Below are 17,026 nucleotides of genomic sequence, written 5' to 3' on the forward strand. Positions count from 1 at the left end.
GGGTTTTGTAGACCCCAAAACACAGCTTGCTAACTTGCACATACAGCCTCAGTTGCTCACTTTTAAGAACTACATATAATGAGGATTTTTTGAGTAGTAACTTAGCACAGAGAGGTTAAGCACTTTGTTAATTTAAGGTCTTATTTTGGTGCATGGGAGACAAGGGTTTTTTTCCCATTGGGTGTAAGCTAATAGAAAAGCTGAGGTCCTTCCCCTCAGTTACAGAAGAACTTTGGACGTGAGGCAGCAGTTGCTCAGGAGCTGACTAGAAATAGCTCAGTGACAAACCAAAGTTAGAATACTTCTGCTGCTGCCTTAACCGAAAAGATTACATTTGGACTACTAGAATAAAAATAATCTCTCCCCACATATAAAAACACATGCCAGGATAGCATGGTTAAGACAGGAAAATGGTTATGTCCCTGGAGAAACAGTTGATATGGCTGCCATCATTGGTTGGTTGGGTTCATATTCATAATATGTTTACACACAGGAATAAAACATACGTTTATATTACATTTTATTTTGCTTTCTTAAAATGTGAATTAAGCTAGAATGTTACTTTCCATCATGAAGAAGTGTTTCTATACTGTATAAATGAGCAAAGTAATATTTATTTCTGAAAAGTTATGTTGGTTTTCACCATTTAAGGGCTTAGCTGTATATAGAGATTACTCATAGCAATATTGCTTTGTTACTTTTGGTATCATGGTCACCCTCGTTCTGTCTAGTTGCCATTCTCTGACTGAGAAACGCTGTATATATCATATATTTATATTATATATTGTGTATATTGTTTAGCTCTTACACTCTTTGAAGGTAAGACGTGCTCTTTATAAATGTAATAAAATGTAATAATTTTTAGCACTTTGGAATCATTTCCCCTACCCAATTTAATTCAACCATAATGTTCACCATACTTTTCTCTAGCTTGGTGTGCAAGCTGAATACAAGGACAACTATCCTGGCAGCAACAAACCCGAAAGGCCATTATGACCCTAATGAGTCTGTGTCTGTCAACATAGCTCTTGGCAGTCCCCTGTTGAGCAGATTTGACCTGGTCTTAGTATTGTTAGATACAAAGAACGAGGAATGGGACCGCATCATTTCATCCTTCATCTTGCAAAATAAAGGTAAGAGTACTCTCTTTAAATTATAAGGTGGTTTTTTGGTTGGTTTTTGTTTGGGGTTTGTTGTTTTGGTTTTTTTTTTTTTAATTTCCCCACATTTCAGTTCAGTTTGTTATTCTTGAGTCTTTATATTAATCAGTGTCTAGAGTTTTGCTATAGTAGTTTCCTGCGATATGATTGTTTTTCAAGTAGGAATAAGATAGAGATCACTAATTATTTAATAGGGTTGAGCTGAGAACTCTATACTTTTGCTCTGTGATCATTTACAAGAGATTTCAGCCCAGACTGCTCAGTAAGTGGATAGTTTCCATTTTGCGTCTTTACATTGCTTGATATGCAGATCCTACACACTATGCAATTGTACGTGCTATTAGGGGGAAACTTAATTCAGACAGAACAAATCTGAGCTGCATGTGCTGCAGGGCTCAAAGAACAAATGATAGCGTTCCCTGTGAGGAGGTCTGTGCTCTGGAATTAGGGAAGGCGGTGTGGTTTGATTTTAACCAGCCTCTTCTCCATCCACTTTAGGAACGTGGCTTTGATCCCCCATAGGGAAGAAGTGGTTGGAGGAAACTTCTTCAGCTAGCTTCCTTCCCTTCCCAAAATGTTTCCCTGGAAAAAATGTTCACAATATGGCAGGAAGCTTTTTTCTCCTACAAAGTAGGTAAAATGGCCAGAGTAGGTACATACATTCATGTAGCATTTTACATTTTAAGAAATACTAGAGCACTTAGTACTAACTGTACCATCTGGTGGGCAGTGAGTCTGACAGCAGTTCTGTAGAAATTGCTGGAGGCTTTACTGTGGATTTTGATAGGGGAGGGATTGGATGGTGTGTAAAATTCCACACTGGAATTGGACCAAGTCCTTGGACTACTGTACAGACAACCCAGCATGCCCCCAAAATACAGTAATGTGTCTTTTATAGTCTCCTCTCTATTTAACAGGAATTCTTAGGAAAAAGCTTCATGCTTGTCGTTATAGAATTACTGACTCAGCAATTGTAACACAGGTTGCCCAAGCAAATCAGAAAAGCTCTGGAGCATGGAAAAGATGAAAACCTACTTCTGCCTTATAAAAAGTATACAGCCAAAATTGTCCAATGAGAGTAACCTGATCCTTGTACGCTACTATCAAATGCAGCGTCAGAGTGACTGCAGAAATGCTGCCCGAACTACCATTCGCTTATTAGAGAGTTTGATACGCCTTGCAGAAGGTAAGGCTGTGGCAATTTTATTTTTAGGCTAACAATTAACCTTTATAAAATGAATAGATCAGGAGTATAATTATAGCCAGTAAGCAGAGTAGCAGCTTTTCCATAGAGGTAGGGGTAGGTGATTCTTATATTGTATTATCTTTCTATAATCTAAAGAGACTTGGCGTTGGAGATTTCGAATGTGGGAAAGGGCGCTACATTTAGATTATCAGAATGAGTTTTAATTTGGCCATTCTCACACCCATAATAAAAACTAAAACCACTGGAAGAAATCACATTTGAGAGAAAAATCTCAGAAGTTATGTGTCTTTATGAAAAGCAATCTCAGGATTTACTTTACTTCATTTGAGCCCTGGGTTGCCATCCTACTCAGCCTGAGGAAGGGTGTCAAGTATTTGCTTCTAGCCTAAAATTAATATAACATCAAAAATAACACATTTTTCTTTCCTTAAGTATAAATAATCAAGTCTATATTTTGCAATATGACTTCAACATTTCCAACTCTGAGTTCAAATCATATTTCATTTGTAAGAACAAAACCAAAGAAGGCAGTAGGTCTCTGTCTTAACATGATTTTGTTTTATAAAATGGCATATCAAATATTTTCAGGATGAATTTAAAAGAATGTACAGTGGTTTTGTATAGCAATCATAAATGGTCTTTATGCTTTTTATGGCAGTCAGTAATGCAGTGTTTCCTGCATCAGATGTTTATATTTTGTTCTTCATTTTGGGGGAAAAAATATTTAAGTCAAAGACATACCTAACTTTTAGGGTTTCACAGGTTATTTTCACATTCAGTGTTTCTTCCATTCTTATGCGTTCACATTATTGGGGCTTTTAGTAGCATTTTGTTCTTTCAAAGTATTACATAGATGGTATTAATTAACCTGCCTTACTCTTGCTAAACAAGAACCATGTGTGTTTCCACAGCCAATTAGGAGGAGAGCTTTATGTGGTAAATTATTTGCATTATAACCATTTACAAAAAACAGTTTTGTTTTGCTGACTGGGAAGGAAGAAAAAATAAAGCTGTTGTAGAGAAAAGTATTTTAAAGAATACTAAATTTGTGACACGGTCCAGTTAGAGGAAATCAAGTCTTTTCAGACCTGTCATGAAAACTAGACTTAATTTTTACTTTATGGTGATGACACATACCTATATAGATAAGGATGTTTCATATCACACTCTTTGTTGTGATATCCAGCACTTTACATTTTTTAACTCTAGCATTTTGAGCATCTTTACTCAAACTGTCACTGTAACCGTAATCTGGAGGTCACATTACATTCTTTACTAGTAAAACAGTGTCTTCCAATTCCTGTTGAAATTGACACTAAAATCGAAGGGATTATGTTCATGTTGAAGTTAGGCCTATACACGAGTGTTTGACGAGCTGAAGAAATGTCCCTTCTAGTACAAAAAAATGGCTTTTTGACTTTGGTAACGCTTGCTTTCAATGCCCATTTATTTTTGATAGCTCATGCCCGGTTGATGTTTAGGGATACTGTGACACTGGAAGATGCTGTAACTGTGGTATCGGTGATGGAATCTTCTATGCAGGTAAGGTTTGTTGCAGCCATTGCCATTGCTGCAACACCACATTTAAGGGACTGAGTTTATCATGTAGGTATATGCTAGCTCCCTTCGTCTCTTTGGAGAGAGTTCCATGGACTGATGGGAAGTAGGTCATCAGAGACCTTGACAAGTAATTTTTAGTCCATCTTAATTATTAAAATCCTTCAACAGAGATTATACTGAAAAATTTGCATTGGTGATAAAGGCCTGGTACCTTTTTTTTAATAAGCTTTGCAATCTTAGTGAAGTTTTGGCATACTATTGACTTTTGGTAATCTACATTTTAAAGACCTGTTGAGCGAGAAATTGTGTCTATATTGCTGTGTTTAATAGCCCCTGATGGCTTTTTCTTCCATGATGTTATCTTGTCACTCATTAATTAGGTCTGAGAGAATCAAAACATTTTTTGGAGCAAGTTTCGAACAGTTGCCAAGACCTACACTTTATTTTGCCATTAAATCATTTTAAAATATGTTGGTGGTGATACTAAAACTCAGAACTTCTAGAAGACTAATTTTACTCTGAGAAACCTTGGAAGTCCAGAACTTTGGTTGCACTGAAAATTGTGCGTTCCAATTATGTGGATTTGTGTAATGTTTCTATGTAAAAAGGCATTGAAAAAATGTGGAAGGCTAGATTTTAGTTTACTGTAACATTATTAGGATGTTGAGTGTAAAGAAAAAGCAGCACATTTAGAATTAATAAAAGGAATGTGAATCTGATAGGGGCTTTTTTAATGGAAATGTGGAAAATAATAGAGATACTATTACTTCAGATAGAATATTTTTAAGGGAAATAAATCTTCGTGATTTGGAGTAGAAAAAAAATGACCGTAAGCAGATTATCCAAAGTTTTATACATGGGGATTTTAAGCACATCTGAAATACTTGGGTTTGGCTCTGCCAGAGATGGTGTACTCCATTGCTCAGATGACTGGTCTAATCCAAAATGGCATTTCCTATGTTTCTGTATAGGTTGATAATTTTTAAATAAAAACAATTTTATATAGCACCCGTTAGCTCAATGGACCTTAAAGACCTTTGCAGGAGTAGATATGCTCCTTTTTCGGAGATAAAGCTCTTCAGGATAGATGCAGAAAGTCACATATGGCAGGTAGGCACTTGTGATCTCCCTTGTTCTTTCAATGAGGGTTGAGACTAATTGCAGTTTGTGCCATGGATAATCTACTGTACGGTGTTGCGAATGGAATTTGCCTCAAAAATACTACAGGGCCTGACCTTATTAAGTAGCAAAAGATTATTTCGCTGTCTGCTGCAGTTCATCTTGCACTGTTTTGAAGAGCTCAGCTTTTCAATGACAGCACTGCATCGAAGTTAAAATAAGAAGCTGTACTAATGTATCCAGTTGAAACAACAAAAGATATCACATAAGTGTTCATTAACTGTAATTAAACCTGTAATTAACTACATGGGAATTTGATGGGACAGTGGTTTCAAAGCAATAAGGTTCTGGATGTAAGAAATCTGGAATACTAATTTTTTTTTCATAACACATCAAAAAGTAGAATGTATGTATATAATAATGAATGTGTATTGTCATCTTTGTATCTCTACCTCATCAGCATGAATAAATGTAAAAGAATTTTTTTAACTGTGGGTCAGTTTTCATATTTATACAGCCCTGCCCTCAAGGGCTGCAGTTTGCATAACAAGCATCTGTCTAATAAGAGTCAGTCAGATTTTTGCCTGAATTATGACTGCAGAAGACTACCTGGGAGTAGTTGGTATGCTCATCATATTTGCCTCACTCTTCACTTCTTATGAGCAAGTAGGAAAATGTGTTCATTTTTTCTAGGAATCTGCAAATTTGAGATCTGCTATTTAAGGCCAAATTTTACTTTCATCCTGGAAGGTATAAATGAATCACTGAAACAGTTTCTTTTTGAAGGAAGTGATTTATTTGTTTTATTAATAAAATAGAAGTAACAGTCAAAAGTTTATTTTCAGAAACTGATTCCTTCTCTAGAAAAAAAATAACTTTATGTATAGATACATCCAGTGTTTCCTGCCTAATTGTCAGTCTGTAGAGTGAGGTTGTAAATGAGGAAGTACCACTGTCATTCTTGAAGGACTGGCTGCCAGCTTTCAGCTCAGCAAACTCCGTCTTCAACACTGTCTTTGCAACTTCTACAAAAATTCATATTCTTGCCAGTATAAAATCAAAGTCCACAGTTCTCAGGTCAGTGTTCAGATATTTCTTGTGAGCCCTCTTGGGAAGGACTGTCACATTTTCATCGCCAACCTTGTTCATTGGGGGTTTTTGTTTGTTTTCTCCTCTAATTCACCCTTATTTTCTCTTTCCTACTTTGTCTTTGTGAGCATATTCTAATCCCCCCCGCATTGATCTTTTCTTTGCCTTCATCTCCTCTTTGTTAACATTGTCTCCCTCCTTCTCTTGGTCATGTTTTCATCTGGTTTATTCCCTTTCCAATCCCTTTCCTTTTACTCTCTTTTTACATTTTGTCTTCCCATTCTTAGGCACTTTTGCACTCTTCCTTTCTGCTAACTTTCCCTGTAATACTTTCTTTTTTCTCTCTCTGTTCTAGATCCTCTGCCCTCAGTTCCACAGCATGTGGATTTGTCATATGACTACCTTCCTCTACTCAGAATGATGTCTCAGAGGGGCAGATATCTCAGAGATGTAAGCGCCAGCACGGGAATGAAACTTCACAGATACCTTAAACTCAGTCCCATCCTACTTAGAATTTCACACACACGAAAGAACATTTAAAAGCAGCTCATTGTGATGGCTGAAAAGTCAGTCAGGGCAAGACATAATTGTAGCCCTTGGGCATATATCTCAAGATATATAATCATGTATTCCTTTTTTTCCCATTGGATCCTTAGGTCACAGGTTGATAGTACTCAAGCCAAAAGCAGCTACACTTTGTCAGTGTTTTGCTCAATACTTTGTTTATTACCTGCTGTTCTAGAGGTAGAATTCTCAATTTCTTCATGTGTTTTTCTGTGGAATTGATCTCCAGTGTGAGTATTTCAGAAATATCAATTCACTTCACACAATCCTTGTGAAGTGATGGGATGGTGCTACTCCTGTTCTGTGATCTGGAGCTGAATTATACATGATCCAGAAGAAATTGTCCACTGGAGCATACCCCATGAGAGAAGGTTAGGGCTCCAGTTTCAGTGTAGTAACATGTTAAGTGTTTGAGCACGTTTCCTGTTGACTGCAGTTTCCTTCTGTGCACACTCCCATCAGGATCCCAGTTACAGATTTATTACCTTTTGAAACCTTTGCTGAACTGGCTTATTCTGAATCACAAGAACTGGAACTTAGTGTCAGAGATAAAATCTAGTTCTCCTTGGCTGCTTTTAACTATCCTAACCAAGAGACTGGACTTCCTTTCTACAGTCCCTGCCTCATTAACTATGAACCTTCCAGTCTTTGAAACAAATACGGCAGAGAGGTTCTGCAACAGCCTTTTCCATGACTACAGACTAATGCTTTTATGTGGAACAGATCTATCATGTTCCTGAAGTGATACGTGAAAAAAAGCCCAAGTGATAACTTCAGTGGGATGCATTAATGGTTGCATGGACAGCCTTAGTTTAGGCACTGTGTAGTTTTAGAGGGCTTTAATTAGCCACCAGAATAATGGTTTTTTCAATGTATATTTTTTTCTTAAATACAAAATTTTAAAATTTCAAAATGGAAGAACCAGGAATTGCCACAAATGAAAATGTGTGGTCCGTGTGATGCCATATGTAGCAGTTTCTGCTTCTAGAGACTCCGTTGACTTTTGCTATTGCTCTCATGACACTTGATATGCATCTTGTTCATTAGTTGTATTGAGTTTTATAGATTAGACAGGAGTGGTAAATGCTGGTTAATCTGTGGCAAAATAGAGGGTTTGTGGGTGTGGGTTTTTTTTTCGAAAGAGCAATTAACTACAGAGCTATTCTAGATTATTTTGTTGTGGAACAAATCACTTCGTGCAGATGCTCTGTTCCAAATAAAAACTACTTCATTTTCACAAGGCACAGCAAAATTGTTCCAGATTAAAATCACTTGGTCTCTGAAATTATTCCTGAATAGTTAGTTACTCTTAAAGAGCCATTCAGAAATATTTTTGTCAGTCAATTTAACCTGTGTTAACAAGCCTTAATACCCAGGTCTTTCCACTTAAATAATTAGGCAGAGCTAATGAAAATTTTTAGCAGTTATAAAAGTTGCTCATGTGGGCAGAATTTTTACAAGGTATTTGGAAAACATTTTTAATCCTAATTTCTATTTTTAGTCATGATCTCAAGCCTTAGGTGGACTTTCCATTTTTTGTACAAATAAAAATAAACCAGTACGAGTAAACTGCAGGCTTGATCATATAATTGCTTTATGTGTATGAGCATCTTTGCCTGTGTGAGCGGACCTAATAGGATTACTTGTGTGAATACAGTTACTCAGTAAATATTTGCTACCTTAAGCTTTAAAATATCTAAGGGAGAATTTTGTATAAAATGGTCTCTGCTGTTTAAATTTGCTGCTGAATAATAAAAATAGCTTCCTATTTTTTTATAATCTCTTTGGTGACATAGGGGGGTGCACTTCTTGGAGGCATCAATGCTTTACACACCTCATTTCCAGAAAATCCAATGGTGCAGTACCGAACACAGTGTGAACTCATATTGGAGCGACTGGAACTGCAAGATCTTCTGCACAAAGAGCTACAGAGACTTGACAGGTTCTAATATGCAAACTAATAAAATAATTCAATAGCGAAAAAGAATTGTTTGACAATAGTATCTGGGGAGGGTCTAAAAATAGAATCTGACATTGGGAAGGGACTTGTTCGTTAGAGGACATGGATAAGCAGGGAGATTGTTTTAAAGTAGCACTCTGAGATCATCACAAGATCATTTCTCCCTCTGGGTTATGGAATTTGCAAAGAATATAAGAACATTTTTATCAGTTCCCAATTCATATCTCAATTCTATGCTTAGATAAGTTTCAGCAGACCTTCTTAGGGTCAAAGTGCCAGATTCTGTAGCTGAGCAAATAATTCAATCTAACATTTTGTTACTTGCTTGGTAAAATACAGCAGATCTGCTTCATATTTTTTAAGCCTTCTTTTGTGTTGGGCTTGTCAGCATCCTTCCCTTTCTGTTAAAGGAAAACACAAGCCTGAATCAAAGTTCTGTTCTTTTGGGTGATTTTTCTTTCTTTTACACACTGGAATTTTCACTGTCTCTTCTCTAGTTTTCAGCTCACTGCAATAATCTTTGGAAAGTCTATTTGCTGTTACTAATATAAAACTTCTAATGTACTGAGGCTAAGAGGAGAACACTAGGATCAGAAAGAAATAAAATGCAAAAAAAATAACATTTGTTTCCTGAAATGAGATTATGCTCTAAAGAAACTCATACTTTCTTACTGTTAAAGGAAGACAAAAGATTAATGTTATGGAAGCTAATTGAAACAGCTGGAAAAATACACTTTTTCCTTTAAATATTTTTCAGACTTATTTTGTAACTCATAGTAAGGACATCTTAAATATTTGCCACAGAGGCAATAAAAGCAGATGAAAGTAGGATATCTCCAACAGACAGACAAAAGCTAGTTTTAAAACAGAGGTGTTCATAAGGGATCATAGAAATGTAGGATGGGATGGGAGATCAAATACAAAGACAGGATCAGGTCTGTGCTTGACCTTCCTGGCAGGAGCTTGTGTTATCTGCTCCAAAGACCTTCTAATGAAGAGGATTTTCCATTGCCACTGGGTAGTCTGTTCCATTATTGCTCCATCCTAAAGCTCATAAAGGTTTTCCAAATACCCCACTGAATCCCCTATGCTGCAAATTAAGCTGATTTCTCCTTCCCCCTCTTAAGCAGCTTAGAGAATGCTAAATGAATGTCCTCTTTAAAACAACCTATTCTGTATTAGAAGACTTGTCCAATGCATTCCCCTTAAACCATATTTCAATAAAACAAGCATGTATCTTTCAGCCCTTCTTGATGAGTCAGATAATTTCTTCTATGTTCCATCAAAATTTTAAGAATAAGCATATTAGTAAATACTGATAATAATGATTCTAAAACATACATGTCAATATACTGTTTTGTCTTTCATATATCAGAGAAACTGTTTATAATGCATAGGAATCATTTCACCTACACTAATTCAGTCACTTTTGGGAAATATGGCTGCTCTTCACTCATGGTTAGAATCACTATTTAGCAAAAAGTAGAATGCTGTCATCTCCCTTGGACATTATACGTTTAGGTACAACAGACAGAATATCAGCTATACTGAGATTGGAGGGAACCCTCATTCTAGCACCTCTGTTGTTTTGGAGGGCCCTGGGAATATTAATAGCCACAGACAGGGATAATTAAGTTTTATAGGTGATCTGAGATGCTTTCACTCTATTGTGGAGTTTTTGACATGTTGAGTCTATAGTGCTTGTGAGAGAAAACTACCAGCAACCACTATTCCAAGTAAAACCTAGATTTTCCATTCTGATAACTCGTTTGAGACTCTGCCTTGCTCAGGATAAAATCTAATGAGGCTCCTGTTCTAGAAGATATACTTACAGAATATGTAATCCCTAAGGGACTCTAGCAGTGGCTGTAAGTAGTGCAAAGCTGTTTGGGTCTGGAATTTTTTCTGTTTGGTTTCCCAAGGAAATGAAGTTTAGGTGGTTGCTTTCTCTGTCCATCTGCCTATCTTCTGTTGGGGACACTAAATGCTGCCACTTACTGTGGAAGGTGCTGAAAGATCACAGACTGCAATGCCAATTTTCACAGCTGTATGTGAAACTTAATAATGCACTTTTGTGACCTACATTGTTTGTAGCTTTTCACCATTCATACATATAAAGCATCACTAACACAATAGAGAAAGAAAAAAAAGAAAAATAAATTACTATTGCTTAATTTTTTTTCATTCCATAGATTACAAAAGGAAAATTCATGCCAGCTGCAGCCTGAAGAGACGAGTTTCAGTACTACTACAAGATGCTCAAACAAGGATACACCTGGGCAGTCAAAGCAAATGTCTCAGCCAGAACCTTCAAATCAGCAAGAGAATAACTCCAGGCCACAGCCTTCTTTGCCCAAAGGCAACTGTGAAGTGGATATACATCTAGAACCCTTGTGCAACCCAGCACATGCTAATAACAGAAATACAAAACACTTGATTAGAAATAGTAAAAGAGGTGGTGATGGCAGCCTGGCATGGTTTGACAGCCTGGAAGAGAGCAATGCTGATGCTGAAGAAACTTTTCGGAAAAAGTCTCCGGTGCCCAAGATATCTCCAAATAACTTGGCTTCAAAAACCCTCTATAAAACATCCTGTTCTGAAGAGAGAAGTGCTTCAATACCAGGGAAGGGAAATGGAATGAGAGAGTCACTAGCAACTGTGAATCTACATGCTCCTTTGGAACAGGACAAACTTTCCAAGATAAGCAGGAAAAGGACTGAAGAACGCAACTGTTTTTCTTCAGAAGCAAATATTCTAGACCCAACATCACCAAGTGCTAGTGTGCAGGATTCAGTTATTACACAACGGGTTTCTAAAAGCTGCCAGAGACTGCACACAGAGAAATCACATGGATTCTTTACAAGTACACAGGACCCTGAGGCAAAGGCCCTTCCTTCAGTATTACCTGCGTCTGGTCTGTCAGATCTTTCCAGTGATGCAGATTCTGTGCTAGGGGAACGAGAGAATGGTGTATCTGTAGCAGCCAAAACTACAACATCTTCCATGAGAAAACGAAGTAAAGGTCAAGTAGTGAAGGAAACAAAGGTAGTAAGTTCCCATGAGCCAGAAGTCCTTGACAGTGAAAGTCTTCCAGCAGCTAAACTAGCTAAATTTTCTTTCAGAGCAAGGACAAAACTTGATCATTCTTCAGAGAAGAAAAATGAAGAATTTTCTCTTTTTCAGAGTAGAGCTATTTTTAGGCCTGGAGAGCAGCTCCAGGGAGAGCAGCTGCCAGAAGAATGCTGCCCCCCTGAGAAATGCAAGATGACATTAACTCGCTTAGCAAAAAATAGTTTGGAAAAACGATCAGTTGATAATAAAGGGAGAGAAGAGCAACAGAGTCAGGCCTTAGGGAAAGAGATTAGAGGAAGTGCAACAATATGCTCTGATGTCAGTTTTGATGCTGTGTCATCTCCACCCACTGAAAAGAAAAGGGGGGGAGAGAAGCTTGGTGGCCCAAGCACAGGGAAGGTGCGCTCCAGCACATTAGCCAAACTGTCAGCATTCTCTTTTGCATCACGTCCTGAGTCAAAATTGGAAACCTCACCTACCATTACGATTGACACTAGCAAGGAGAGCCATAGCCCACTGCTGAAGGTGCATGTGAGCAATCCTAGCAGAAGGAAGAGTTTTGCATTGGGAGATGCCAGTAAAGCCAGTGTGGTCACACAGAAATCTCTCTTCTCAATAGCGGAGCTAGATGATGCTACATTAGATTTTGATTGGGATGAAGAGGTTAGGAAAAATCCAAGAACGTAACATGTATCCTCCAAATTACTTAAGATGCAGTTCTTCTGAATCTCCATCCTTCTATCAATTGTATCTGTAGCTTACAGAGCATTTAAAAACAATCATCCTGGACCTCTGTTGATACCAATGAACATACTTTCTTTAAGGGCCATATACTTCACATGAGCTAAGGACTGCATATAATGCAGGCCTAATGTGGCTTTTAGTTTTCTAAACTCTCCCCAAGACTACTTAACAAAGAGTTGACTCTTTTGATTGACCTGATGTAACCTGAAGACTTGTATGGTTATGTTCATATATCCAGAGTATAGTGAATCTTGCAGGAAAGCAGGCTTAATTGACTGTTATCCTTTATTTCATGTAATGGTTAGAACTATATGTGATTCAGATTGTCCTTCCAAATGACTATGCCAATTCAGAAAAATGATGATGCTAAAGCTCTGTCATTATATTTTGTTCATTTATATATGCTGTTTGTCTCAGCGTAGTTAGCAATATTGTGATTTATCATCATGCTATGGTAAGTATTTCTGTATGATCAGTATCAAAACAGTTTTGCTGCATCTCTGATTACTGTGCTCCTTGTCACACTGCGGATATTGAAGACATGGATCAAGAGCTTTTCATTTCTTTTTTTTTTTTAAATTCAGTTTTAAATACATTGGTGCAGGTACCTGTGTCTGTATTCTGGGTCATTTTATCAAAACCCAACTCTGTAATAAACATGCAATTCTCCACTGCAGAGAGAACAAAATTCAGGTGATTGAATGGGAGTCCTCAGTAACCAGGGTAACTTTAATGCAGGCATTAAGCCCTGGCATATAAGCTACACTTCAAACCTAGCAACATGGTGAAGAGCTACCCTAGTATAGCTTGGTTCTGACTCAGATAATGTTTACTTGACTATTTTAATTGCGATTAGAGTTGTACTGCATCTGATATGCGGTTCATCTTCTGTAACATACTGCATCCTATGTCATTCATTTGTCTAATGGGAAATTAATCTACTAATGGATTACATGTTTACAGAGAGAGGTAAGCCTTAAATTTCTTTCTGTGGCTTGCCTGGTGTGTTTCTTCTGTATTTGAATTCTCCACAGAATATTCTTGTTATTACCTGCAAGATAAACAGAGAATGGAGTGGTTGCTTACAGTACAGTAAATCCTTTGAGAGGCTTGCTAGCACAAAGAAGATCTGATTCTTGATTTGCTTAAATTTAGAGGTAGCTCCCTTGAAACCAGGTGAGTTAAAATACTGCAAGCTTTCAGAGAATGAGGGAGTGTGAGGCCCAAGTACTTTGGTGTGATGCACTGAAATCATGAGAATAGTAATTATAGTAGTTGGTTTACTGTTAAGAGTTTGGGAAAAAGACAGAAACATTTCTGTCCAGACTTATTGTGTGGTAGTTCCTCCACTGGAAACATGACATCGATCAAAAGAAGTGGAATTTATCCACCTGCCTCCCAGAGCACAGAGCCACCCCTTCCTGTTCCTTCTTACAAAGACCTACACCAGGGTGATGATGACCTCCACTCATGATCCTACTGCCCATGAAAATCAGAAGTTTCCTACAGGATGTTGTGTCTACACTAAAACTGGAGAAGGGTCAATTATCCTGGAGCTATAACATTTAAGATGGTCTTCCTACTTGAATTTTTACAGGTCAGCTAAAGGCATCGTTTTTCATCACCACTGGAGCTGCATCAGCCCCTTGCATGGTGGTCTCATTTACCATCAAAAATCCTCCGTGCTAGCTGTTTGGTTTGATGGATATTACTAGCTGGCCAGTGCAAAGCCAGAACATAGCTACTAGATCCCCACAGTCAATCATCACGAGCTTTTTCTTCCATGCAAAATGATAAAAAAATTAGTCGAGAAATTTCATCCACCTATGCTGGAAGTATTGTTTTATTCGTCACTGCCCTACAGTTGATAGCTGTGGCCTCATCTAATGTAATTTGCTATGTAAAGGTATGTGATGAGCTGCTCCCAAGACCTGCAGGACCATTTCCTAAATACTCTTTTGTGGGAGGCTGGTTGACTTTCTTCTCTCTGCCCAGTGGAAATTGGAACTCTCTTGAGATCAGCGGAGTCATAGTGGCACAAAATTGAGGTGAAACACAAACTCTCAATTTCCTTCATATTCTCCATGCTTATGCTGGGTTTGAGAAGGTTCTGGTTTTTATATTCTGCTTGTTTCAAAGTTATTGCACTATAAGATCTGTCTGAGAGCCAGGGAAACTACACAGGGAAGCAGAGCAGCCATGTTTCAGGAAAGCTGCAATGCCAGGTAATGGAAACAGGTATCTTCCTTGCTAAGGAAACACGCCAAGTCTCATGAAGCAAGGGAATTCCCAGTTAGCAACAACTGTGAGAACTGGCCACTTACATTCCGGTGGTGTCCTCAAACCTGTGCATAGATCATTGCAGCTGAGTAAACGGAAGGGAATTAAATCAAGTTCATTTATTCATAAACAAAAAATGTTTCCTCTGATTCAGTAAAACTCAGCCTAGAATACTGAGGTACTGTACGTCCCACAGCTTTTCCAGTTGTACAGTACTAATCACGTTTGTGGTCCAGTTCAGCAGTTTGGTTGATAAAATACTGCTAGATCCCCCTTTTTTTTTAAATTAATATGTCTTAAATTGAAATCTACAGTTTAAGTGTTCTTTTAAAGCACAGTCAGCAGAGCCATGAACAAGCTGGCAACTTGCTGGAGACTGGAGCTCTTGGGACAGGCTACCTGATGTGCCTAGCGCCTGGTGGACTCAACCAGTTCCGTATAGTGCTGGACCTTTGGGATACATCCTTTCATTGCCTTAGGGCAGTACAACCAAGCAAGGTACATATATTGAGATATCTGAATTTAGAGGAGGCTGAATGTATGAGCTCTTCCGCAGGCTTGCTGAAATTCCCCAACAGCAAGAGGAAAGTTGCAGCAGCTTCCATTACAACGTGCCTGGAAAGGGCCTCCGGTGCTTAGCAGAGAAGAGAACCAGGAAGGATAAAGAAATACAGCAGCATCTGGGCTCCTGCATAACGTGGACAAATTAGCCCACTTAAACCAAGGTTTGCACTAGTGAGTACAGACTCTGTACATTCATTCTTTAATGGGCACCATTTGTAAGGCGCGATTTGCAGATGTCCTGAGTACTTCACAGCTGAATCTTAAATCAATGAGACATCCGTAAGGTGCAGTGTAATTATAAGTTTGCTCTTCTGCCTTCATCTCTGTCATATTCTTGGTTGTGAAATGGCCCCTTCAAGAAAAAATGGTAGTGCGTGGTCTCACTTAAGATACCCTGTGTTCTGGGGGTAGAGGAAACAAGAAAGTAATACAGGTTCACTGCTTGTCTTGCTGAGGACATTTGAGAACCTAAGACCTCCCACATTTTAGCACCTGTCTTTACTAGATTGCAAGTGAGGCTTGCATCCCTTAAAACAATGCTGTTGAGCATATCAGGACACATTTGATAATGTCCAGGAGACTTTTCCAGATCAGTGAAGACATTTTGTCTATAGAGCTACACAGCCCTGGAAAGAGCATGGCTGGGTTGCTACCTACCACTTAGATAAATATTAGGTATCTAAATCCAAACACTTACTGAAGAATTTAGGTAGAGTGAATTCTGTCATTCTTTGTAGTGTCTTAATGGTTAATAATTTTTGAGAATATGTTAGATAGTATATCAGTAAAAAGAAAGTTGTCTCTTCAGATTCCCCAGATCGGAAGTAGTCAGTGTATTACTTTATGAAATGGAACTATGCTGCTTTACTGAGCAGAGGTTTTTGAGATCTGAGGGATCTGCTTCTCCCTTTCATATAACATGGGAAATAGAATGAAAGCCAAAAGGAATCACAGAACAGTACTGCAAACTGCTCTGGGGTCACTCTGCCTGGAAGGCCACTTGGGCAGCTTTGTTTCCCATTTAGAATCAAAGAAGAGGAGGCACAGGGATATTCTATTCATCTTGCAGAAAGGCCCATCTTTTCTATATTAGGAGTAAAAAACCACTGTTGTCCTTGCAGAGAGGTCCTAGTCACCCAAGTATGTTGGGTAAGTAACCAAAGAATAAATTTGGAAGAGCAGATACTGCTGAGATCTTTCTTTACCAGACCAGTTGAAATACTACTGTTGTGGTACTGCTTCTGATTCATAGCATGAATTCGGAGCATTCAAGATAAATGAGAAGCACACAGTAATAAGAAAACTATACCTGCCGCTGATTTACTCTCTCTCTCACCGTTGCCATTGCTACAGAACTCATTTATCTGTCTCTTGGGAGGGAACATTGGTAACTTCTTTCCTTTCCCTCTTTAAACCAAGTTCCCCCGCCCTTACAATCATATGTTTTAATGGTTTTTTGAGTGCTACAATAGCCCAATGATGGGAAGATTTAATCCATTATGGCAGTGACAGTCTGCTGGGCTAACCTGCAGATGAATTTCCTCTTCGAATACTTTGTGCAGTCAATGGGCAGATGAGTCACTTCCTGCCAGCCTGTCTTCCTGGCCAGGCACCGAGCCATTATCTCCTTCATGTTTTAACACTTACCTCTCTGAGTTTATGATTGAGAATATAAAAACATGTCCAATGTGTCTTCTAAGGGTGATT

The 17,026-nt window shown here is 38.2% G+C and overlaps 1 protein-coding gene across 2 annotated transcripts in view; it reads left to right on the forward strand.

The window, feature by feature from the left end:
- MCM9 (minichromosome maintenance 9 homologous recombination repair factor) overlaps positions 1-13,082 on the forward strand; it is a 57,515-nt gene extending 44,433 nt beyond the window's left edge. The window contains exons 9-13 of one of the 2 annotated variants that reach the window (XM_074819250.1): positions 931-1,133; positions 2,143-2,346; positions 3,827-3,909; positions 8,496-8,641; positions 10,852-13,082. In XM_074819250.1, the coding sequence (XP_074675351.1) occupies positions 931-1,133; positions 2,143-2,346; positions 3,827-3,909; positions 8,496-8,641; positions 10,852-12,418 (2,203 nt within the window). In that variant the 3' untranslated portion in view covers positions 12,419-13,082. Of the gene's footprint in view, positions 1-930; positions 1,134-2,142; positions 2,347-3,826; positions 3,910-6,490; positions 6,586-8,495; positions 8,642-10,851 lie in introns of those variants that run through there. The other variant, XM_074819252.1, reaches the window with a different exon arrangement.
- The last annotated feature ends 3,944 nt before the right edge of the window (positions 13,083-17,026 follow it).

Source organism: Strix aluco, chromosome 3, assembly GCF_031877795.1.
Source record: "Strix aluco isolate bStrAlu1 chromosome 3, bStrAlu1.hap1, whole genome shotgun sequence".
Classification (NCBI taxonomy): domain Eukaryota; kingdom Metazoa; phylum Chordata; class Aves; order Strigiformes; family Strigidae; genus Strix; species Strix aluco.